We start from the raw sequence: 26,161 nt of genomic DNA on the forward strand, positions 1-26,161 counted from the left end.
ATTTTGCCAAAATTAGTTACTGCATTTTGCCTTTGTACAGTAGTGTAAAGATTTTTGGGGATAAAATCAGTCTGGAAAAAAAGAGCACAAATATGGATATAAGATCAAGATCCCTAAAAAGTCTGAAGCCATTATTGCCATAAAAACATGAGAGCACTTATGTCTTCATTAGGAACACCTGTACACCTACTTATTCATATGATTATCTAATCAGCCAATCGTGTGGCAGCAGTGCAATGCATAAAATCAAGCAGATATGGGTCAGGAGCTTCAGTTAATGTTCACATCAACCATCAGAATGGAGAAAAACATGTGACCTCTGTGATTTCAACCATGGCACGATTGTATTTCTATAACTGTTGATCTCTTGCTATTTTCATGCACAACAGCAGAGGTCAGCCACATTTTTGACACAGAGTGCCGTTTTTAATTTTCCTGGTTAATGGCTCTGCCGACGGAAAAAAAAAAAAAGATTCAACATATTAATTAATTAATTAATTACATAAATTCTGACGCAGTTGTCCCACTCCACTGCTTATCCCAGACAACACTCCAAGAAAACCAAGTGCCCTACTTCTTGCCATAATCACTCAAACTGCCCAGCTGAACTTGACATGGCGTTTAAAATATGCCGGTCCTGCGCAAGATGCTGAAGAAAATGTGAGACACGGTGCAAATGTCAAAGACACTCGTCCAGCATATGTTAAAACAATAGAAAAAAGAACAGACATGCATGTAACACATTTGTTGTGAACGGCCCTAACTCGTCCATTACAAACCCAAACCTGAAGTCCTACTTGAAAAAAATCTGCTGGGTTCTCAGACCTCTGCTGAAACAGCAGAAGACCACTTCTGGCACCTTATTGGAACCATAGTGTTTCTAATAAAGTGAAAATTGATTGTATATAAGTAATAAAAGTCTGCAGTGAAGCTGAAGCTCATTAACACATAAAGTCCATAATTTCACACTATATCACCACACTAATGTCACAGCTCTAAATAAAGATCTATAAGACACTGCAAAGTGTCAAAGAAAAGAGCTCTGCAAATCAACTTCAAAGGTAAATGTGCTAAATCTATCCATTAAAAATTGGAATATTTCAAGAATCTGATTAAAATTTCCTGTAAAAGGAAAACAGGAAATGAGCAACACCTCTATGTGCTGCACCACAAAATACCAGTGAACATCTCACAGGATGTTAACCACAAACACCTCATTCACCCATATTAACCATATTATATATGCTCTCCGCTAATCAAAAACACATAAAATCTTGGTCTATGTGGTGTGATGATTTGTTTGATAAACAGTAAAGCTTAATATATAGATTAAACAAGATGCAATAATTGGTCTTATGTCAAATAAAGGAGATATTTCTGCTGAAGGGTGCTACGTTTTTTAAATGAGTCCAGTTCAAAATATAATAATAAGATAAAGCAACTTCCTACAACAACCACAAGGTTAACTAAAACCTTGTTTTGGCAGGCTGGCAGTAAAGATCCAAAAAGCCACCAACCAATGCCCTATCACACTTCTTTCATTACAACATGCAATTCCTCTTATTAGTCATTAATGTTTAAACATCCTCCATCCTTATATGTTTAAAAGAACTGTGAAAGACTTAAAATCCAAATGTAAAAAAATTTGGGTGACAATTATAAAGTTCAGAGTGTATAATTTCTTTATTTACTTTCAGACTAGTTTATAACTTCACAGCTTTGTATCTCCAAAGTCTTCACACCTCTAATGAAAGAAACAGCGAATTGACAATTGAATGGTTTTGGAACTGTCAACATCAGTCTACTTTTACATTTAGCCTATTAGACAAGTGCAGATTAATTAGATGGATGGATGGATGGATAGATGAGCATACACAAAATAACATAAAATCATGCTTAAATTATAGTCTTGCTGATCAACATCATCCTATTTTTTTTATTTACCTTATAAGCACTAATTGTTTACTTTTGATAGATAGATAGATAGATAGATAGATAGATAGATAGATAGATAGATAGATAGATATTATGCAATAGTGCATTAAATGTTAGTATGCTGAATCATCGTTCCCCATTGTCTCAGTCTGAGTGCATCTGGTTCAACACATAATTGTACCTGCCATGCACTAGAGACTGAATGCGCACGAACTTCAAGACCTAAAAATGTCAGTGCAGACAGTGGATCCAAAAGCGTGACGTAAGCTTTCTCAGTTCTGCTGAGACATCGCCTCTTTCATTCAAGGCATAGCCCATAATCAACTTACTCTGACAGACAAGACGCTCAGCCAAAAACATAAATAAACAGTACTAAAAGTGCCAAAGGCGGCTTTGCCACTCACCTAAACTTTCACTTGTTCCTGCACGAAGATATTTTGTAAGACGCCTTCACATGGTCTATTTCTCCACGCTTTGTTAGACCCTCTTTAACAGCTGTAGGAGCGTGCGCGGTTATTCATTTGTATTATATTTTTTCTAACCGGAGGAATCGCGCGCAGACTATGCTGAGTTACATTCGAGACCGCGTGCTTTTGCATTGCTCTTTGCTGATTGTGGCATTTCCAGCACGCGCCTCCTCTAAATTGCTACATTGTTGACATTGGGGCGATGATGTCATGCGATGCACCCATATTAAAGAAAAAGAAAAAAAAATCCAAGCCATTCAGTGTTTCTTCAATCTGTAAATTAATCACCTTCGGAAGTGTCACTTACTACGGATAGTAATGTAATGCTATGATTTTCATGCATTTTTATTTTTTAAACAAATGGCACTAAATAGCCTACTGATTAATAATAAAAAAAAATTATGTGTATGCCTATATATGTACTTTATGTATTATTTTAATACAATATGTTTTTTTTATTTATTTGTATTTTTTTTTAATCATTGGAGCTATCTATAAATAGTAACTAATCAGAATTTTTCTAATAGCTAAATTAAGCTAAATTTAAAGGAATATTCGGGTTCAATACAAGTTATGCTCACTCGACTGCATTTGTGGCATAATACGGATTACAAATAATAATAATAATTAGACTCGTCCCTCCTTTTCTTTAAAAAAAAAAAAAAAAAAAAAGCAAAAATAGATGTTACAGTGAGGCACTTACAATGGAAGTGAATGGGGCCAATTGTTGGAAGGTTTAAAGGCAGAAATTTGAAGCTTATAATTTTCTAAAAGCACTTACATTAATTCTTCGGATACAACTGTATTATATGAGCTGTAAAGTTGTTTAAATGGTCCCTTTTACGTTATTTTAGGGTTTTAGGTTTTGTTGTCATGGGAACAAAGTTGTAAAATTGGATATAACTTTACACAGGAGAGGTTAGTAAGTGATTTTATCACAATTAAATAATGTTAACATGCATATTGTTTATGTCATGAGGCTATACTTTTGGAACAGTATTTTAATGTTTATTAATTGGAAGAAGATTTTTGCTTCTTTATTTTTTAAAGAAAAAAGATGCAAGTCAAAATAATGTTTTGTGATAATTAATATTATGCCACAAATGCTGTCAGTTGAGCTTAACTTTATTGAACCTGAAATATTTCTTTAAAAGTGGCTGGAAAATTCCAAAATTGTCTTTGATTAGTGTGAAACCGTGATTTCTGTCTAAAGTTTCTTATAATTTTATTGTATTTTTTATTTTTATTTTTTGTATTTCTTTATTTTTCATAGTTTTAATCCTAAAAATGTAACATTATTTTGTGACAGAGAATTGTAATTCTTGGAGTGCTATCAAAATTAATTATTAATGTATTAAATCAGAAAACATCTGGATAAATCAGAGAATCATGCTTTTAATTTGTGGTATGTACATTTGCAAGGACAGCCTATATTAGAGTAAGCAAAGCAGCACTTAATTTGACTGTACCCCAAAGGAGCTGGCAAGCAATCATTTGAATTATCAGGTTGAAGCAGACAGCTCTTGCTTCTTCTTTGATTTCAATCCAAACGAGCCAAAATTTCACTGTTAGATTTAAAAATAACTGTGACTGATTCTCAAAGGCGTAGAGTGGCATTGACATCAAAGCCGTCTTTTTGGCAGTATATGAAAACCTCACAAATTCCTTGGTTCTGCATCTACTTCACAAAGCATCCCTGGAACCTATCACAGAATGCATGTTTCACTTTGGTAAAGAAAGCTTTCCAGCTTAGGTTGAGCCATTTAAGTAATATCAAACACAAGAGACTGATTGTCATTTATGAAGCAGAGTCATTTGTCAAAATAAGGAAAAATACTTTTTCCTATTTTGATTTAAATAATTTTAATAAAGTTAATTTTCTGACTTCAGGTTCATGAGTTTTGAACAAATAGATGTATATTTATTGTCTATGCTCATCTTAATATGTAGAACTGTAGCCTATTGAATATAGAGTTATTTTGAGTTATAGAGTTATTTATTTATTTATTTATAATAAAATGTTTGTTCATGCACATACATGTGTAAGGCAGGCTAGCAGCAGCCTTATCTAAAGTGGTTAATATTCTAGCATACATATTACTTTATGCATTTATTTAAATAATTGAACGTCATTGACAACATTAATTGAACATCACTGACTGTGCTATGCTTAATGTCGACTTTTTAATGTCGATTTTACTCTCTCAACCCTCTTAATGTCAATGCGAACAATGCCCTCTTATGGCTGCGATTGAGAATGCAATGCGTTTTGGAATAGCATTTTAAATAAAATAAATACCTAAGCTAAAATATATGAAGCCAACCCTTTTTTCTTGTAAAAATGAATAAATAAATAAATAAATCACAACCATCCAACACTGTTTTTATTTTGCATGCGCTGTTATTCTGCAATCATTTTACATACAAAATACACCTAAGTGCAAATACTGATAGTGTATATATTTTTCTGTAAATCAGAATAAGTGGGCTGAGCTGAAATGGGCAGTGGTGGCTCAGTGGTTGAGGCTCAGGTTTACTGACCAGAAGGTCGGGGGTTCAAGCCCCAGCACCACCAAGATACCACTGTTGGGCCCTTGAGCAAGGCCCTTAACCCTATCTGCTCCAGGGGCGCCGTATCATGGCTGACCCTGCACTCTGACCCCAGCTTAGCTGGGATATGTGAAAACTAATACATTTCACTGTATATATATATATGCAAAAAACTGTGTGTATAATGTGTGACCAAAATAAAGGATTCTAGGATTCTAAGCATTCGAAGTAGGAGGATTTGTGATTTCGCCTCCCGTCCAATAGATGGCAGCCAAACTCACTGATTCTACAATTGCAAAATAAACAGCAGAGTAGAAACTGCTGTGCGCTGACACTTCCGCGTTAGTCCTGCAGCGTGACATTTTATGTCCAACGTTAAATGTGTGTTAAATGCAACTCTGCTCATACGTAAAGAAAACGCGTCTTCCATTACATGATGTCTCTCAGCAGAGGTATGATGTTGTCATTGTAGAAGTTCAGTAAGACTAAGTCACTTGACTGAAGCATTTGTATTAGCTAACTCATGTATCTCTTTTAATGCTATTATGTGGCCAATGGTGTTTCGTGTTTGCGGTTTTGGTTCTTATACTTAACAATTATGTTCTGACCATAATATGTGGATTTTTATGGAAAACTTGTCATGTAATTTTTTTCCATGGGTTCCACTCATCTAAATTCAGGAAGGTCCTTGCACGTTTACCATATACACCAATCAGCCACAACATTTAAACCACCTGCCTAATATTGTGTAGGTCTCCCTCGTGCCGCCAAAACAGCGCCAAACCGCATCTCAGGATAACATTCTGAGATTATATTCTTCTCACCACAATTGTACAGAGTGGTTATCTGAGTTACTGTAGACTTTGTCAGTTTCGAACCAATCTGTCCATTCTCTGTTGACCTCTCTCATAGACAAGGCATTTTCGTCCACAGAACTGCCGCCCACTGGATGCTTTTTGTTTTTGGCACCATTCTGAGTAAATTCTAGACTGTTGTGCATGAAAATCCCAGGAGATCAGCAGTAACAGAAATACTCAAACCAGACCGTCTGACACCAACAAACATCCATGCTTTTATTAAATCAGCCAATCCGTGGCAGCATTAGTGCATAAAATCATGCAGATATGGGTCAGGATCATCAATTAATGTTCACATCAACCATCAGAATGGGGAAAATGTGATCTCATTGATTTGGAGCGTGGCATTATTGTTGGTGCCAGATGGGCTGGTTTGAGTATTTTTGTAACTGCTGATCTCCTGGGAGATGCACAACAGTCTAGAATTAACTCTGAATGGTGCCAATAACAAAAAGCATCCAGTGAGCGGCAGTTTTGTGTACGGAAATGCCTTGTTGATGAGAGAGGTCTACAGAGAATGGACAGACTGGTTCAAACTGACAAGAGTCTACGGTAACTCAGATAACCACTCTGTATGATTGTGGTGAGAAGAATAACATCTCAGAATGCTATTCTGAGATGCAGGTTGGCGCTGTTTTGGCGGCACGAGGGGGAGCTACACAATATTAAGCAGGTGATTTTAATGTTGTGGCTAATCGATGTACAGTATGATGTTCAATGTTATGGTTTTCACAAAAGCTGTAGGTTCATGTCAATGTAATGACCTATGAATTAATGGATCTAAAACAAAAATTGCCTCCTACCTTATTGTCATTGTACACCTAGTTGTTTTGGTTTACTGTCCTTGCAGTTAAGGGAATGTTCCAGGTTCAATGCAAGTTAAACTCAATTGACAGCATTTGTGGCATAGTGTTGATTACCACAATTTATTTCTCTTCTTAAAAAAAAAAAAAAAAAGCAAAAATCTGTATTCCAGTGAGGCACTTAAATGGAAGTGTATGGAGCCAATTTGTGGACGTTAAATTGTATTGAACCCATAATATTCCTTTATTATACAGTTTGTCCCATTGGATAAGAAATGACCATAGGTCGTAAAGTTAATGATTTGTATATTAAAAGCTAGTTGTGCTACCTTTTTAAGACAGAATCCTCTACCTAACTACAGATTGTGAGTTATGTTTCAACATGATGTTTTGTATTTGTTTTACAGCTAGAAATGGTGTATTCCAGGAAAAGTCCAAAGATGAAGCTTGAACCTGATGGTTTGAATTAACACTTTTGTCCCATCATTGGCTGTGCTCCCTTTAGTGGAATGAACTTTATCCAACTTTTGGGGTAATGGCACGGTTCAGACGGAAATTTTGTTGTGCGCTGCTCGCTTTAGCCCTGGTTGTATTTATTATAACAATTATTCTAAAGTCTCTGAGCCCTGAAGATAACAGTTTTGGCAGTCAGTTTGCGTTAAGACTTATTCCACCTCCTAGAGAAATGGAAAAAGGCAACAAGGTTGCTGAATCCACTATGGCAGCACAGATGATAACAAAGAAGCTATCTGCACAGAAAGCTGGCAGCCTGGAGGACAAAATGCAAGATTTACCTGAGCCTATCTACAATGTGCATGCATTTTACTATGCATGGTATGGAAACCCTCAATTTGATGGAAAGTATGTACACTGGGATCATCCACTGTTGCCACACTGGGACCCTAAAGTTGCATCAGATTATCCTACAGGAAGACACCAGCCACCTGAAGACATCGGAGCAAACTTCTACCCTGCCTTGGGACCATACAGTTCTAGAGACCCCTCTGTTTTGGAAGAACACATGCAACAACTGCGATCAGCTGCTGTTGGTGAGAAGTTTCCCAACAACAGATATTATGTTTACTTACTATAATTGCTCCGTTCAGAATAATTACATAAAGTCAACACAGACACAAAGTGTAGATACAGTATATCAATTAGGGATGTGTAGGGGTGTGCGGTATTGACAAATTATATCTCGATATTTTCTGGGATTTTGCCGATAAGGATAAGCAGACGATATTTTGCATCCTTACATTTTTTTGTAGAAGTCTTATATTGTACTAGTTCCCTCGTACAACATATTAATAGCATAACATGCTATTAATATGTTTTGATTTTTTATATTATTATTCGAAACAATATATTGAAGGAAAAGAGATCTTTATTATTTTAAACTGAAGTATTCAAGTAAGAGCAATACAAAACACTGCTCTGTTGTAAGGTGAATTGAGCATACATGCAAAAAGTCACCAAATGCAAAATTCTTTCCAACACAGCACAAGAAAAAAAAAATTACACCCTTGTGTAAAGTCAAAGATACAAAAAAAATAAGCCAGGCAGTGTGTATCTTGGGTCTAACGTCTTCAAAAGTTGTTAAAAAACATCTCTCAACCTCTTGGCACCATGTCTTTTGCGATGTAATTGGTGACAGCGTTTGTTATATATTGCCATCTGTCGCTTTTTTGTCGTAAGGAACTTTTTTGTTAAAAGATTCTGCCAAAGTTGTTGAGTGTGTTTTTTTTCCTTTTTCTTTTACCCTGTCAGCTGCAGGCGTGTTGTGTTCAGTTGACTCGCAAAGCTTTTCATATTTCTCATATTCAGTGCAGTGGGTAGTTCACAGATGGTGAAACAGGTTGGTCGTCGAGCTGCTTTCGACTGTAACCGATTTTTTTTTTTGTGTGCTTTGACTAGCATCTAACCTTTCGAAACCAAACCACCTCTATGCTATTGATCACGAACCATGTCTAGCAATTTAATCTAGCGTGGGTTGCAAGGTTGTTGATGTTTGACCTTCTCCTCTCACCGTTTCTTCGCTCATTTTTAACTTCTGTCATACGCACCACAATCTAATGTGAAACATCACGATCAGAATGCGTATGTGCAGTAGTATATACTACCTTTATATTACATATATATATTACGTATATATTACTATACTACACGCAGTGAATTTGTGATTTTTGAAAATGACTGACATACTTGATAATATGATTTCGCATATTGTTAAAACAACAATTGCGATATTATCGTAGACTATATACAGGTGAAACTCGAAAAATTAGAATATCGTGCAAAAGTTCATTAATTTCAGTAATTCAACTTAAAAGGTGAAACTAATATATTATATAGACTCATTACAAGCAAAGTAAGATATTTCAAGCCTTTATTTGATATAATTTTGATGATTATGGCTTACAGCTTATGAAAACCCCAAATTCAGAATCTCAGAAAATTAGAATATTGTGAAAAGGTTCAGTATTGTAGCTCAAAGTGTCACACTCTAATCAGCTAAACACCTGCAAAGGGTTCCTGAGCCTTTAAATGGTCTCTCAGTCTGGTTCAGTTGAATTCACAATCATGGGGAAGACTGCTGACCTGACAGTTGTGCAGAAAACCATCACTGACACCCTCCACAAGGAGGAAAAGCCTCAAAAGGTAATTGCAAAAGAAGTTGGATGTTCTCAAAGTGCTGTATCAAAGCACATTAATAGAAAGTTAAGTGGAAGGGAAAAGTGTGGAAGAAAAAGGTGCACAAGCAGCAGGGATGACCGTAGCCTGGAGAGGATTGTCAGGAAAAGGCCATTCAAATGTGTGGGGAGCTTCACAAGGAGTGGACTGAGGCTTCAAATGTCGTATTCCTCTTGTCAAGCCGCTCCTGAACAACAAACAACGTCAGAAGCGTCTTACCTGGGCTAAAGAAAAAAGAACTGGTCTGTTGCTCAGTGGTCCAAAGTCCTCTTTTCTGATGAGAGCAAATTTTGCATCTCATTTGGAAACCAAGGTCCCAGAGTCTGGAGGAAGAATGGAGAGGCACACAATCCAAGATGCTTGAAGTCCAGTGTGAAGTTTCCACAGTCTGTGTTGGTTTGGGGAGCCATGTCATCGGCTGGTGTTGGTCCACTGTGCTTTATTAAGTCCAGAGTCAACGGAGCCGTCTACCGGGACATTTTAGAGCACTTCATGCTTCCTTCAGCAGACAAGCTTTATGGAGATGCTGACTTCATTTTCCAGCAGGACTTGGCACCTGCCCACACTGCCAAAAGTACCAAAACCTGGTTCAATAACCATGGTATTACTGTGCTTGATTGGCCAGCAAACTCGCCTGACCTGAACCCCATAGAGAATCTATGGGGCATTGCTAAGAGAAAGATGAGAGACATGAGACCAAACAGTGCAGAAGAGCTGAAGGCCGCTATTGAAGCATCTTGGTCTTCCATAACACCTCAGCAGTGCCACAGGCTGATAGCATCCATGCCACGCCGCATTGAGGCAGTAATTAATGCAAAAGGGGCCCAAACCAAGTACTGAGTACATATGCATGATTATACTTTTCAGAGGGCCGACATTTCTGTATTTAAAATCCTTTTTTTATTGATTTCATGTAATATTCTAATTTTCTGAGATTCTGAATTTGGGGTTTTCATAAGCTGTAAGCCATAATCATCAAAATTATATCAAATCAAGGCTTGAAATATCTTGCTTTGCTTGTAATGAGTCTATATAATATATTAGTTTCACCTTTTAAGTTGAATTACTGAAATTAATGAACTTTTGCACGATATTCTAATTTTTCGAGTTTCACCTGTATATTGCACACCCCTAGTAACAGATACAGATAATGGCTTCACTACACCACTAATATCAATATAATATACGGAAGATACAGATTTAGTGAGCAGTATCAAGTCTATAGGTGCATTGTCATATGAAGATGCATGATAACTTGTAGGTAGAAACTGTCTACTGAATACATGCTATGCTTATTCTTGGTCATTTCAGGTGTGCTTGCAATTTCTTGGTATCCACCTAGTATGAAGGATGACAATGGTGAAGTGATTGATGCCTTGGTGCCTTTGATTTTGGATGCTGCTGACAAATATAAATTGAAGGTGTTGTAGTTACAGATGGAGGTTTGAAATTCATAGCCTTTGGCTTTTGTCTCAGATAATCTAATCCATTTTGTGTCCCTCACAGGTTGTTTTTCACATTGAGCCATACAAAGGACGAGATGATGCAAATATGCATGAAAATATTAAATATATTGTGGAGCGGTAAGTATGATGTATATCATCCTGCTCTTGCTATTCACAGTTTTCCTGACTATCAACTGGGCAGCGCGTTGATAATTCTATTTGCAGCTGGACTGTTTTTCTGGTTTCGGTCTCAAAGAGAAACTACTAATATGAGCATTTCAGATGGAAAATAAAAAATTAACTTTTACATAGTGTTTGTACATAAATGTGAGTCAGCAGTGTGTACACAACCACCCTACAATGTTAAAAGTCCACCCAATCCTCTTTCTTATATTTCTATTAATCAAAAACAATGTGTCAAAATGAATGGTTTTCGTTGATGTCATGTTAGAGCAGGCCTCGCCCACAATAGACTCCACCCTATTAACATAGATTCTCCCCTGAATGATCTACACAAAGTCCGCCATTTCTTCCCGCTCTGGAGCAGATACAGTGAGAAGAATAATGTCTCAGCTTCGTAAGCATCATAAGTGCTCTGTTGGCTGTAAAAGCAGAGTCTTCATGTACAAGGTTTGTTTTTGAAGGAAATGTGCTCCAAAACTTACAAAAAAAATTGTGTATGTTTGTGCAGATCATTTTACACCGGACTGCTTTGTGAATCAGTGTCAATATAAAGCAGGATTCATTTATTTTTTCATGGATCAGTACCAACTGTTCGTGTTCCAGCTTTATATCCTGAATATTTAAGTATCGCACTTTATATTTTGTGAATGTTTGCAAATTGCCTTTCCTAATGTGCTTGTTAGCTGATTCCATGGCTAATGCAGCTAAATTTTCCATTGTCTCTGATTGTATTTAAGGAGACCACAGCTATGTCGGGGGCGGGGAGCAGCAGCTCATTTGCATTTAAAGTGACACACATGAAAACAGCATGTTTTTGATTCCACCCAAAAAGATGGTATAATAAATGATCCGTGGGGTATTTTGAGCTGAACTTCAGACACATTCTGGGGACACCTGAGACTTATATTACATTCTTTGCGACTCTGTAGTCTAAATTATCAGCACTATGAAGCTACATGTTTTTTTTTTTTTGTGACAATTTTTACTTGTTTAAAATGCTAAACATCATTGTCCACTAATATCAATAATAGCATTTTAATCATATGAAAAGTTAGTTGTAAAGTAGGGATGCACCTATGCTGCCAATATTTAATTGCCAATTTTTGAACAAATGAAATCCATCGGCATATCGGTAATTAGCATTAAAATGGCGATATGAAAAATCAATGGTTTATTTATAGTGGTCAACTGAGATATCGCAGAGGCCACTAAATCAGGCGATATTTGAATTTTTCAATTATCTGCATCGGATGATACATTTTCCTGTTTGGTCGATTTGTTTATTAAGGAAACGAGGGTACAGAGAATCGCCTGCTTCCATGTGAAGCACCTGTAACATAAAAATGAGCAGTCCTATTTTTTTTTGTGTGTCATGTTGCTACTACAGTGTGCAACACAGTTTCATTTACACGGTCCGCATATCAAAGCTGTGACAGACGCATCTGAGTTCATAATGTTAAAGTGCTCGCATGTTTCACTCTCCTCTCCTCCTCAACAGCTCCCTTTAACTTTGAACTGCTTGTCTAATGATAAAAAGGCAATTGTCAAAAAACTAATATCATATACTGTCTGCAAATATGCGGATACCTCATTTAAACATATGTAATAAACAAACCTCATAAAACTTGAGCAAATCCAGCATCCTGCGAGCACTCGTATTTCTACCTGTAAAGCAGTTCAATGGAAAGGAGGAGGCGAGAACCGGCTTGACAAAATAAATAATAGTTTAATGAAAAACTAAAACCAAAAGACACAAACACACACACAGGATGAACGGCTGCATGTAAATGTTTTCTCTCTCTCACACACCACCATCTGCAGTCGGCCTTTATCCCTCTCGGAGGCTTGATTAGCCTGATAAGGGACCGGGTGTGTAAAATCATGACCCGGCCCCGCCCTCCGCACTGTCACATTCCTCCCTCGTTCTCTCAGGCCGGGTAGCCCCCAGCATGATGTACACCCCCCCCCCCTTCCCTGGGGGAGGGTGTGCCTTAAGCCCTGTCTGCCGGCAGGTCATCCCCGCCTTCCTGAATCTGGGAGTGGACAAGGTAAGGGAAACAATAATGGAAAAGGGGGGTACACCCTGTAACAGTGCAGTACCCCCCAACAAAAAAAAAACTGTAAAATTTAAAAGAGAGGGAAAAGGCCAACATGGAATGGCAGTGGGAGAGAGAGAGAGAGAAAAAAACATATTAGCTGGTTCTGCGATACACCGTAGCTTGGTCCTTGGCCACTCCTCTAACGGATGACAGCCACGCCTCCCCGAGCGGATCGGAGGCAGTCCTCCAGCCCCCTGGCGGACGGAACGCCCCGCCTGCTTTCTCAGGGAACAGAAGGGGTCTCCCCCGCCCCTGGCAGCAGTTCTCCCGCTCCAGGCGGTTGGCGGCCCTGACCACTCCAGGTGGTTGGTTAGGAGTCCCTTGTCCCCTCGCGGTCGGCTGCCGTTCCTCTGCTTCCAGGCAGCCGGGCATCTGCCCGCAAACGTTGTCTCTCTCTCTTTGTCGCACCACCATTCGCAGTCGGCCTTTATCCCTCTCGGAGGTTTGATTAGCCTGATAAGGGACCGGTGTGTAAAATCCCGATCCGGAAACGCCCTCCACCCTGTCACAAGCACGTATTTTCTCAGCCTCTTTTCAGGAGTTCCCTGTGACTTTTAACTCAATTTTTTTTACAGTAAAACAAGTCCTATATCGACATAACCTGAAAGGCTGCTCAGCAAGGAAGAAGCCACTACTCCAAAACTGCCATAAAAAGCCAGACTACAGTTTGCAGGTGCACATGGGAACAAAGAGAAATGTCCTCTAGTCTGATGAACTGTTTGGCCATAATGACCATCGTTATGTTTGGAGGAAAAAGGGTGAGGCTTGCAAGCCGAAGAACACCATCCCAACTGTGAAGCATAGGGTGGCAGCATCATGTTGTGGGGGTCCTTTGCTGCAGGTGGGACTGGATGTTTGACCCAAGTTAAACCATTTAAAGGCAATGCTACCAAATACTAACAAAGTGTATGTCAACTTCTGACTCACTGGGAATGTGATGAAAGAAATAAAAGCTGAAATAAATAATTTTCTCTATTATTCTGACATTTTACATTCTTAAAATAAAGTAACTGACTTAATAACTGGGAAGGTTTTCTACGATTAAATGTCAGGAATTGTGAGAAACTGAGTTTAAATGTATTTGGTTAAGGTAAACTTCTGACTTCAACTGTATGTCTGCTCACGTCATCAACAAATGCACAAATATGACACTTGATTGTGTTTTAGTATGTTTTAAATTTAAATGAATACATTGTACTTCACAGGTATGGAAACCATCCTGCTTTTTACAGATACAAAACAAACACGGGCAAGTTTCTTCCATTGTACTATATATATGACTCCTACTTACAAAGCCCTGAAGTCTGGGCACAGTTGCTGAAGTCGGATGGCAAATACACCATCAGGGACACATCATATGATGGCATCTTCATTGCACTTCTCGTGGATGATAAGCATAAGAAGGACATTCTGACTGCTGGCTTTGATGGACTTTACACGTACTTTGCAACCAATGGCTTTACCTATGGTTCCTCACATCACAACTGGAGAACCATTAAAACCTTCTGCGATTACAATGATTTGGTTTTCATACCAAGTGTTGGGCCAGGTTACATCGACACTAGCATTAGGCCTTGGAACTCCAAGAATACAAGGAATCGCATTAACGGAAAATATTACGAGACTGCCTTTAATGCAGCAGTGGAAGCGAGGCCACAGATCATCTCTATAACTTCATTTAACGAATGGCATGAAGGAACACAAATTGAAAAGGCTGTCCCCAAGACATGGGGTAAAATGACATACCTTGACTACCTTCCTCATAAGCCTACTGCTTATTTAGAGATAACGCAGAAGTGGGCTAGAAGATTCAGTGAGGAGCAGAAGAAATGGCTGGAGTAAATTGTTACTCCTAAAGGAGCAGTGAATTTGTACTTTTGATTTAACTACATGCCTTCTAACCACTGTCTGTAAATTTGACTCATCAAACTTGCTTTCATAGAAATTCTGCCAAGATGCTATAAATTAAAAATATTGCCTGTGGTCTGACCTTGCACCACAATGAAAGAATTAATTTATTTTGTTATTTATTAATTAATGGGAATTATTCAATTCTTTTTTTAACATTAAATGATTAAGCTGAAATATTTGTTGTTGTTGTTGTTTTTTTTATAAATATGTGGTTTGTTTCTATACATCTCATACACCTAGGTGAGACCTGGGTAAGTTGTCACACACAGGGAAGACATAAGGGGTGTTACAGTTTTATGCACCTATCTCAAAACTGTCCTAATGTAGAAACATTTTGTGAATTATATTTTCCAAATTAAGTGTCAGTATAATACAATTTTGGCTATAGCTATTGGTTAAACTGGGAAACAATACAACAACACTGATGTACATTCAGGCAAGATTCATCTGTTAAATCTGTAGGTTTGAACCAAAAATGTTAAACTGATTTATATATATATATTATTTATTTTTTTAAACATTTCAGGTTGTGGTAAGTTGTCACGTTTTTTTTAATATAGGGTATATAATTGTAAAAGTATACAATCAATTCCAACATTGATGGCCAATTATTATAATTATTTTATAGGCCTAAGTTAGATTTAACATTTCATGTTTTAGTGTTTAAATTTGACCTTTTAAAGCCTATAATATGCTATATAAATGGATATTCCAGGTACGAGTTAAGCACACTCAACAGCAATTGTGGGATAATGTTGATTATTACGAATTATTTCGACTCGTCCCTCAAAAAAAAAAAAAAAAAAGAAGAAAACAATAGATGTTCCAGTGATCCACTTACAATGGAAGTGAATGGTGCCAATTTTTTGAAGGTTTTAAAGGCAGAAATGTGAAGCACTTGCATTAATTCTTCTGTTAAAACTCGTGTATTATTTGAGCTGTAGGCCCTAAAGGTGTTTAAATCGTTATTTTTACAGTCGTTTTAAGAGTCTGACATTAGGCCTACATCGTCATTTTAACGAAGTTGTAAAATTGGCTATAACTTCCACTATAATTTACTTCCATTGTAAGTGCTTCACTGGAACCCAGATTTTAGCTGGTTTACAGGCGCATAACTTGTATTGAACCTGGAATATGAATTTAATTCCAACCCAGATAGCAAAAAATGTCCGCACGGCTTCGTTTTGCCGCCATCCCCAAGCTGTCGGCTATAGGTGCGTCTCACTGGCGGGGATGAAGCGTTTGCCGCCGAATTTGTCACGCCCAGTTCCATTGTGACAACTATAGCCCCGGTCTTGATGAAAATGCTTGGTGCTTAAGGCTTTGCTTATGAGGACTCGCCATAGACATAATGATTTTAATACTGTATGAACTATAGTTTCTATCCCATAAACTATGTTTTTTTTTTTTTTTTTTTTAAGAATTATGGGGACACTAGAAATGTCCTCATAAACCACATTAATAGCATAATAACCCTTGACCTAAAAAAATGCCTTCGTAGACGACCCAAACACACACACACACACACACACACACACACACACACACACACACACACACACACACACACACGTAGTGTTTCCATGTTTTATGGGGACTTTCCATAGACATAATGGTTTTTATGCTGTACAAACTTTATATTATATCCCCTAAACCTAACTCTACCCCTAAACCTAACCCTCACAGAAAACTTTCTGCATTTTTACATTTTCAAAAAACATAATTTAGTATGATTTATAAGCTGTTTTCCTCATGGGGACCGACAAAATGTCCCCACAAGGTCAAAAAATTCGGGTTTAACTATCCTTATTGGGACATTTGGTCCCCACAAAGTGATAAATACACGCTCACACACACACACACACACACACACACACACACACACACACACACACACACACACACACACACACACACACACAATCTCTCTCGTTCTCTTCTTCTCTCTGTGTGTGTGTGTGTGTCCATGCGTTACCCGCAGTGACACTGGAAAGGTAACGTAGCGCGCGCGTGTGTGCGTTACATGGCGTCTTTCCAGCGATGCTCTTGCTCATACTCGCTATTTCTCACCCATAGACGCTTTCATGTTTAGACTTTCACGCGCATATTTATGTCGGTCATTTTTGCAGACACTTGCAACATGCATTAATGCATAGGCGAAGGCGATGGGTTCAGGTGCATCCTATTCCTGGCGAATTGTTTATCAAATATTATCACCATCGGACATGTTTCGGCAACATGCAGATATACGTGAGGTGTGTGGGATGTCTGCGGGTAAATAAATGAAGAACATGTGGCTTTCCCTCGAGAATGATTGCTTATGGAGAGGTGAGCGAAATTATTTACTGAAACCGAAGAAAGGTTACCTGTATTTTGTATTTAAATTTTTCAAGGCATGCATGGAAATGTCATACGCGAGCTGCACGCACCGTCATTTTTTCATTCATCTCATGGGTATTTTTTTGAGTTATAATAATTAAACATGGCATGAGCGCGGGGACATGAATTCTCAGCGGGATGCTTCGTGTGTCCTTTTTGGGTAGCTATAATGCGGTTCTGCTTAATATAGAAAAAGCAGTCTAGATATATCAGAGGGACCATTTCATATTTCACCGCAAATCTCAAGGAATAACATGTAAGACGTAACAGTGCATTTTAAGATGACCTTCAGGCTCAGCATCACTGTTGAAAGCGAATCTTACCTTGCATGAAATTACTTAGATCCAATTAATTGTTATAATTTTTTATAATAAAATAATTATATTATAGTATAATTATAAATAAAGGCTATTGACACCATATAACCATTGGGATAGACATTCAATTGTATACATTAAACTACACAAATTTATCCAAATAGACTATAGGAAAAAGATTTGCAGTCATAGTTTGCCTCATTGATTTATTAGACCTGAACACTGTAGCCAACAAGCACACAACCCTGAGTGTCCCAAATACATCACAATACATTTAAAACAAAATGTCTTAATAAAAGACTCTGAGTGAGGCACAAACATGCAACTGTGTTCCTCTGTTATCTGTTTACATTCATAGGATCATGCATCACATGCAAAATGTTTATTGTTATCCAAAAATGTATGTGTAGATATATCTGTTTGTTTCCAGTGAATACATTTCATTCAAGTCTAGCGGACAGAGGACATGGAATGTTAAACAATTTGTAGTTGCTAATTACAGGACCTTTACACAACCATCAGGACCTTTTAAACTACTAAATTATAGCCTAAATCTCAAGAAAATGTTGCATACATCTGCAATAAATATAACATATTACGGTTTGTTTTGGTTATGCCTAGTGTTTAATTGAATAACAACTCAATTTTGAGACATAAACATAGGTTTATAATCTATTTCTCACATATGATGACTGAGGCATGCACTGATAAACCTTTAAAACAGCACTTACGTTATACACATGGATTAATGGCAAATGGAAACTGCAGAGTTGACATAGAGGTCATATCTCATGCATACCAGCACTGAAAATGTAAATCCTTTATACAAAATGCATTAATGGCATGCTTAATACAGCAAAGCGAGACCCAAACGTAGCCTAATGTATAGAACTTGACCATTCAGTATTCCCCCAACCCCACCAAAAATGTATGTGTTTATACAGTTGCAGTCAAAATGCACTCTAATCATCAGACGAAGAAGTTGAAACAGGTGTTTTAAATACAGAAGATATACAAAATATGCAGTGCTGGGATGGGACCACGGGGGCCCATCTTCACTGACTCCACATATGACTCATATGATATATTTCATGTTTTCTAAATTCATACAAATGTTTTGTGGTTAACAGACCTACAGACCGAAATTGCACATGTTGTCAGCCGCTGACTGTGTCAAGACAGAAGGTTTAATTCCTCTAGGGGCGCTTGATGCTCTGAAAACCAGATCCCCCATGCATAGTTATTTTTTATTAAAAACTGATAACTGCAGCATTAATAAAAAAACATATAGATGCACGATTGGCCAATTATACGCTGTATATACTGGAAGTCTGGACAGTTGTCAGGTAGGGTTAATTGAAATAAGTAGAAGTTTTCAATGCTGTTTGCTGTATTATATTCAATTTACTGTACTTACTGAGCTACTTTGCTCTAAGGTTGCAGCAGGGTTGCAGATATGTTACCACAATTTAGAGGTTAGGAAAATGGTTAGGGAACAAACATTCTGTTTCCATAGAAAAAGCTTTAGGCAACCAAAAATTTTAACATTTAAACATTTATTCCTTTATCAGACACTTTTATCCAAAATTTCAAAATGAGGAAGGATACAATGTAAGCAATTAATCTTAAGGAGACAGAAACATGAAAAGTGCTGCATTACACATTTTCAGTTGTATTAATAAAGTATGAGACAAAAGAGATTAGAGTGCAAATTGTTATTATTATTATTATTCTTCTTTAAGAGTGTAGGGTTAAAATGGACCCTAAAAGATCTATTCTGGGTACAAATACAGGGAATCAAAAGTTTCTTGAACCAAACAAATTGCATAATATTAACATCTTACCATGTGACTTAAGAGTCTATCATTTCCTGATATCCTGAAGATGGCAGTGTCCTCATGCATAGCTTGTGGTATTGTATAAAAGTGAGAGTCTGAGTGTTCTATGTAATGATCCAGATTGTTAGGAGTTAAACTATTATTTTTGAGGATACAGTCCCATTCAACATTTACAATGCTTGATATGAAACTGATATTTGATTTCACCTTTTAAGTGATCTATCCAATCTCTTTTCTCCCTGGGACCTTAATGAGAAGACCTATGATTTTAAGGCTGAAGTTCTTCTGGTAATTAAAAGAAGAACCTGCTACATACAAGCATTTTACCCTCTGGATTTCAGCAAATCTATCAGGTGAATGATTAATATTATTCACTGCATTACCAATTAAAGGGATAGCTATTTTAAAGATATTGTAATGAAAGTATTAAGTGTTTTTATCCATACAATATAAGTCAATGGGGTCCAAAAAGGACATAAAGGCTGGTTTAATCCATGTTTTCTAAAGTAATACGATCACTTTGGGTGAGAAACGTCATTCATTGTGTGGCACCCTGGGCAAACCCCCCCCCAGGGGTCACCACCAACAACATTTTGGGGGTCCATGCCTCCCCCGGCAAACGCCCCATGCTGGCCCCGGCAAGATGCCGCCCTGGGAGGCTGCCTAAGGCTATGCCAAAATCCGCCAATGACCGCTTGGCATACAAGTAGGGTGCTGTACAAAAACCAGTCACAGTGTTGCCAGGTTTACGATTTTAAAATGCCCTGTCGTGGTATTTTAAAAAAGGCAGATGCAAGTTGTGAGATTAGTTTTTTGGGATGCTTTTAAAATGTACTGCGGTCGCCAAAAGGTTGAGGATTAACTCTAGAAAATCTAAATGATGTACCCAAAAAAAAAATAATAAATAGTATATAGTAAATAATGAATAGCTTCAGAAGACATGGATTATACCAATCATGTCATATGGATTACCTTTATGCTGCTTTTATGTCATTTTGGAGTTTGAATGTTTGGACCCCATTGACAAAATATCTTAGTTTGTGTTCTGCAGAAGAAATAAGTTTGCGACTTCATGAGTCTCATTTTATGTTTACCGTTTGCTAATTTTGAAAAGTGTCTTTTCAAACGTGATTTTAACATATATTTAAAGTGCATAAAATAGATTTGAATTTTCTGCTTTCAATTTTCTCTGTCAAGGCCAGAGTATGCCATCTTCACCAACTCATAGAATCCTGCGACCCCTCCTGCTCGGTACCTTTTTACTAGGATGCTTTGTGACTCTGTTTTTAATGTACATCAAGCCATCTTCAAGCTGGTTGTCCAGCCCCATTGAGTCCGAAACATCCACAGTGCGAGTGAAAAGCCTCCTTACCAACAGAAGTGACCAAAACCAGACCACAATTCTAGTCTGGCTTTGGCCTTTTGGGGAGACCTACGACCTGAATGTCTGCAGCTCTTTGTTCAGCATCGATGGCTGCTTCATCACCGCTGATCGAAACCTTTACAACAAATCTGATGCCGTCGTCATACATCACAGGGACATCACTAGTGACCTGTCCAACATGCCACCTGTGTATCGTCCTATGCTGCAGAGATGGATCTGGATGAACTTTGAGTCACCGTCACATTCATCTCAGTTAGCTGGTATTGAAAACCTGTTTAATTTAACTCTTAACTATCGGCAGGATGCTGATATAGAGGTGCCTTATGGATTGATTGTCGCTGCCCAAAGAGAGGAGGACTTTGTGCCGCCAAGCAAGAATAAGCTAATTTGTTGGATTGTCAGCAATTGGAACCCGGATCACGTACGAGTGAAATACTACAACGAACTGTACAAACACATTGAGGTTCATGCATATGGGCAAGCGTTTGGCGAGTACATTTCTGACCAAGACTATTTCCCGACAATCGCAAGCTGTAAGTTCTACCTGGCATTTGAGAACTCTATCCACAAGGACTATATTACAGAGAAATTGTACAATCCGCTCTCTGTTGGTACGGTACCAGTGGTGCTCGGCCCACCAAGGGAGAACTATCAGAACTTCGTGCAGGGAAATGCTTTCGTTCATGTTGATGATTTCCCCTCTCCAAAGGAACTGGCTGATTACCTGCTGTTCCTTGACAAAAATGAGGAGCTTTACCTGAAGTACTTTGACTGGCATAAACACTTCAAGGTGAAAAAGGCTTACTTCTGGGCTGAGCATACATGTCTTGCTTGTGATTACGTGAGAAGGCACAATGAGTACAAGTCAATTAACAAGCTTGACAAGTGGTATTGGGGTTAATCCACACACAAACATCTGGACCAGCTAAAAAAAAGTTGCTTGACAATAAGAACTTTATGTAACTTAGTTCAAATAAGGGTCTGCTGTTGGCATTACAGATTTTTGTACAACATCCCAAAAAATGCTGTTAATTTAGGTTAATTTGGAGTTCGGTTTTGTTCATCCATTTTATTAATCTGGATGCAAATCATGTATTTTATAGTTTATTATTTCGGCTTTTTATTTTATGCATTTATTTGAAAAGCTAGTTTTGACCAAAATGAATTTAAAACTCAATTCCAAGGTTCAAAGCTTTCTCATCCACCTACTGTAAGTACACATCCAGGAAGTATGTTTATTTAGTGAGAACAGAACACTTTTCTGAAACTGAGATATTTATGCTTTATTTATATCAATGTTGTGTACATGTTAGTGATAGAGTCATCTATGCAGTGTTTACAGAACTTATGTTGTGCAAAATGTCCATGTGCTGTAAATGTAATGTGTTTAAGTACGTATTTTGAGGAAACCTGCCTTCCATTTCTATGGTTTTGTATGGATGTTGTTATGCGCGACCATTGATGCACTCATATTTTACCGTGTTATATTTGACCACAGTGATCAATGTAGTGCAACACTGTTACTGGAAAACAAACATGTAAGGAGTGTCATTGCTGATAATAATGTTTTACTGTACTGTATAACTGCTGATAATATCACTGTTAATTAACTTACATGGCTTGGATATGTGTCAAAGTACTGTGAAGCTGTTTTTGAAATATTTAAATGTTACATTTCCTTTGTTTAACAGTGAAATGTTGATTTGAGAGTAAGAGGCTGATGTACTGTACATACAGACTTGAGTGGGTGGTACCATATTTTGAAGGTGTACAGAAAATCACGCTCAGATGTACAGTTTGAGAAAAATGAAATCATAATGTGAGAGGCATAATGACTGACTTTTTCAGTTTAGACACAATCTGGTGTTGGAAGGAAAACTTGCCATCTTGTCTCAGTTAGAAATGAATGCTCCAGTTTAGATGTTTGCTGCCAAAGGTTTCTTTCTCAAAAGAGATGCTTCTCTCTGATCTTTTGCTCTGGGATTCACACCAATGCATTTCTCAGATTAGCCTTCCTTTCACGGTGCAAGACTGTTTTTGATGTGCTAACATAAACCTAATCAATCTGATATTAGATGAGGTTTTAGTGGAGAACTCCTTAATTGATCACTAAGGGATAGAGCATGTTTAGTTTTTTGATGGCAGTCTTTGCAATGTTTGCTTCCCAATGCTGATACTCTTTGTTTTGACATATATACATTAACTGATGATATATGGAGATAGCTTTTTGTATGTAAAGGTTTCAGACCCAATTCCTGCTGGTTTGATGCGTGAATTACACATACAATTGTGGGTTGATGTTGTGGTGTCTGTCCTACTGTACATTTGAACAGTTGAAATTTGAATTCAGAATTGGAGTTTTGTTGCTTTTAGTCAATATCATTTTGCTTTGAGGCTATTTATATGCTTGTCTACTCCAACAGTTGGCAATATTATCTTATAGTATGAATAGGCTATACATTTTAAATGTACAATCTTTCTAGTCTCAAGTCTTAAGACCATTTTTGAGCCATGGGTTCCCCAAATAATATATATTTTTTCTCATCCTAGCCTAATAGAAACACATCACTATACCTTAATTTTTGCAAAATTATTTTTACATGGCTCCTTGTACGTATCGCAGCAATTTTCTGGTGAAATTAACACTAGAGGTGCTACAACAAAAATGACAAAAATCATAAGTGAAAGGGAAGATTATCAGTACATAAACACTGTTTTGCCTGTTTCTCAATACAATGCAATCTAATGACATTTAAACACTTACTATGGTGCATGACCTGTAAGGTGATACATTTATCATTTGCATTACAGAACAAAGCACATTTACAAGTTTATTCAAGCACAAATTGTACTGGATGAGTCCTGATGAGATTCAAGGTCAACACATGAGCCAAAAGAGTCTTAAAAGCACCACAAAATGACGTGGTTGCTTCGGCAATTGTGTTTTTATATCACATTTTCTTTTTCTGACACCATTATTTAAGTTTGTGGTTGAGGGTAGGAATGTAGGTTTTGATTTAAAACTCGATAGAGCATTAACCTTAGAAACCTCATTTGTTTGGGAGAAATTCTAACTTGCTTTTACATTTCACCTCAGAACTGCTGCGTTACGTGTAATTAACCACGTAATGTAATTTAGCAAAAATGTTGCCACAATCAACTTTCTTTTTTTCTTTTTCTTCTTTTTTTTTAACTTATGAGTAAAACAAGATTTTGTTCTACAACATAAATTACACCCAGTAATACATCATAAGTAAATTTTGAAGTTGATAATAAAGGATTAAAACAATGACTATTTTAAAAATAAAAAAATATTGGGAAATTCCCAAGGGAACTGCATGGCCAATTAGCAATTAGAGTAAGCATGACTGAACAGCTCTATAGCAAGCAGTAATAATTGTTCAATTGGCTATTTAAACAAAATCGGGGAGGAGCTTTTCGATATGTCCTGGCCAAACTTCCTTTTTAATAGGAAATACATCAACATGGGAAAGAAAACTGCACTTGTCAAGCGATTTCACGTGGTCTTAAAATCCACCGGTGATCATCATTGACAGTTTTTAACTTTTGTATTTATCTGCCATCAGGGACCATCAGTTATATAAAATGCTATATAACAATGTTGTTTATCCATATTGTCTGTATATTACTCAAATGTTCAAACACTGTTTGATGAGCCGGACTCTTTATATGAATTAAGAAAGAAGATGTGTGGTCATACAAGCTGCATTACACATCTCAGATTAATGTTTGTTTGAAGATAATCAGTTTGCCTTGAATGCTCTTTATGTATTGTAAATAGCTGTAATGTTTGATGATCTCTTACATGAGGATGAATGCACTGAAATTACATGAATAAAATAAGCCTTTGCACAAAAAAAGAAAAGAGGAGGCGTCTGCTACTGAAGACAAATATGACATTGTTATGCAGATGCCGTTTTCCGTCCTTTAGGCATTTTCCACAATGAAAATTAATTTCTTATTAATATAATTTTTAGGATTAGTGTTAATCCTTTTGATACTGTTGGACTGTTGTCAAGGAGAACTTCAGCTGAAAGTTTCGCTCATGCACAAGCGTGTGAATTTCTGAGCTGGTGACAGTTTCAGACTGAGTTGGAAACACATGTAAAGGAATATCTCACCCAAAAATGAAAATTCTGTCATCATTTACTCATCTCCATGTTGTTCCAAACGTGTATGACTTTATTTCTTCCGTGGAACACAATAGGAGATGTTTGGCAGACTGTTAGATACCGACAGACTCAATCGTGATTCACTTCCATTACCTCACTTCTTTTTTCACAGTCAATGAAAGTGAATGGCGACTGAGGCTGTCAGTCCCTAGCATTCAGTTCCTAACATCTCCTTACGGTTTGGAATGACATGAGGGTAAGTTAATGAGGATGTCATTTTCATTTAAGATGTTGTCTAATTAAAAAAAATTTGAACTGTGAAATAAGAAAGACATGTTTATGATTTCATGATGTAAAAAGTGAATCAGAGATTGCTTATTTCCTTATGGACCATAATTACTGACTTGTATTGTTTTGCTGCCTCTCTCTCTTTATTTCATGTGCACAATTGTTTGCTGTGAGCTCTTGGTTCCATTTAAAACAGCCATTGCATTATGAGTGTGTTAGTGGTGTCTGACTCAGAGCCCCTGCTGACTCATACATGTAGGCTGGTCGTACAGACGCCGGCATGGAGTATAATGTCTCCTCTATGCATTATGTACTCGAATGCAAAATGAGCCATTATTGTGCAAAGGAATGTGAGGGTGAATAGCATTGTAAGGGTTCATTGCAATGTAAATTGCCAAAAGATTGTTATTTGCCAAATGATTTACTTTAGATGTCTGTTAGTAAAACTAAAAGAGATCAAATAAAATGACATTTGCAGAACATTACCTTACAGTTACCTTCTTCATTCTGAGAAAAATAAGTTTGACACCAGTGAAAATGCTTCTGTTTTGCATATTTTCTCATTAAATGAAAACATTTTTATTACACATTATTGTCATCATCATCATCATAACAATTTGAGAAAAAAACATGAATTTAAAAATGTCTTTTTATTTGGAATACAAACCCTTTTGTCCAAACCCTGATGATCCATGTTATCCAGCATGATTTAAGAAGGTTCTAAAGATCATCTTGTGTGCTTCAGTGTAAACAAGAAAATCTGATCATTTTGTACAAAGGAATTAACACAGTCAGTGTCAAATTTGAGTCCATTTCAGTATAGTGACTTAGAAGTAGCACAGAATCATAAATCTTTCTTAATTTTACATACCTTTGTTATA

The 26,161-nt window shown here is 37.2% G+C and overlaps 3 protein-coding genes across 4 annotated transcripts in view; 2 read left to right on the top strand and 1 right to left on the bottom strand.

Annotated features, from left to right (window-relative positions):
- Window positions 1–2,486, bottom strand: part of LOC127657118 (transcription regulator protein BACH2-like) — a 39,586-nt gene extending 37,100 nt beyond the window's left edge. Inside the window, exon 1 of the mRNA XM_052145772.1 lies at window positions 2,340–2,486. The gene's annotated coding sequence lies outside the window, so the exon portion shown is untranslated. The remainder of the gene's footprint in view (window positions 1–2,339) is intronic.
- A 2,779-nt stretch (window positions 2,487–5,265) lies between these two features.
- Window positions 5,266–15,108, top strand: LOC127657428 (glycoprotein endo-alpha-1,2-mannosidase-like). Its single transcript, XM_052146201.1, has 5 exons — window positions 5,266–5,404; window positions 7,020–7,661; window positions 10,615–10,724; window positions 10,810–10,886; window positions 14,236–15,108. The coding sequence occupies exons 2-5, from the start codon at window positions 7,148–7,150 to the stop codon at window positions 14,870–14,872; spliced, it is 1,338 nt and encodes a 445-aa protein (XP_052002161.1). The 5' UTR covers window positions 5,266–5,404; window positions 7,020–7,147; the 3' UTR covers window positions 14,873–15,108.
- Window positions 15,109–16,972: 1,864 nt separating this feature from the next.
- On the top strand, window positions 16,973–25,751 carry LOC127656600 (4-galactosyl-N-acetylglucosaminide 3-alpha-L-fucosyltransferase 9-like). 2 transcript variants are annotated; one of them, XM_052144992.1, is made up of 3 exons: window positions 16,973–17,269; window positions 19,734–19,828; window positions 20,673–25,751. In XM_052144992.1, the coding sequence occupies exon 3, from the start codon at window positions 20,681–20,683 to the stop codon at window positions 21,758–21,760; it is 1,080 nt and encodes a 359-aa protein (XP_052000952.1). In that variant the 5' UTR covers window positions 16,973–17,269; window positions 19,734–19,828; window positions 20,673–20,680; the 3' UTR covers window positions 21,761–25,751. The 2 variants fall into 2 exon arrangements, with proteins under 2 accessions (XP_052000952.1, XP_052000951.1); XM_052144991.1 differs by lacking the exon at window positions 19,734–19,828.
- Window positions 25,752–26,161: the final 410 nt, after the last annotated feature.

This window comes from Xyrauchen texanus, chromosome 16, assembly GCF_025860055.1.
Source record: "Xyrauchen texanus isolate HMW12.3.18 chromosome 16, RBS_HiC_50CHRs, whole genome shotgun sequence".
Lineage (NCBI taxonomy): Eukaryota > Metazoa > Chordata > Actinopteri > Cypriniformes > Catostomidae > Xyrauchen > Xyrauchen texanus.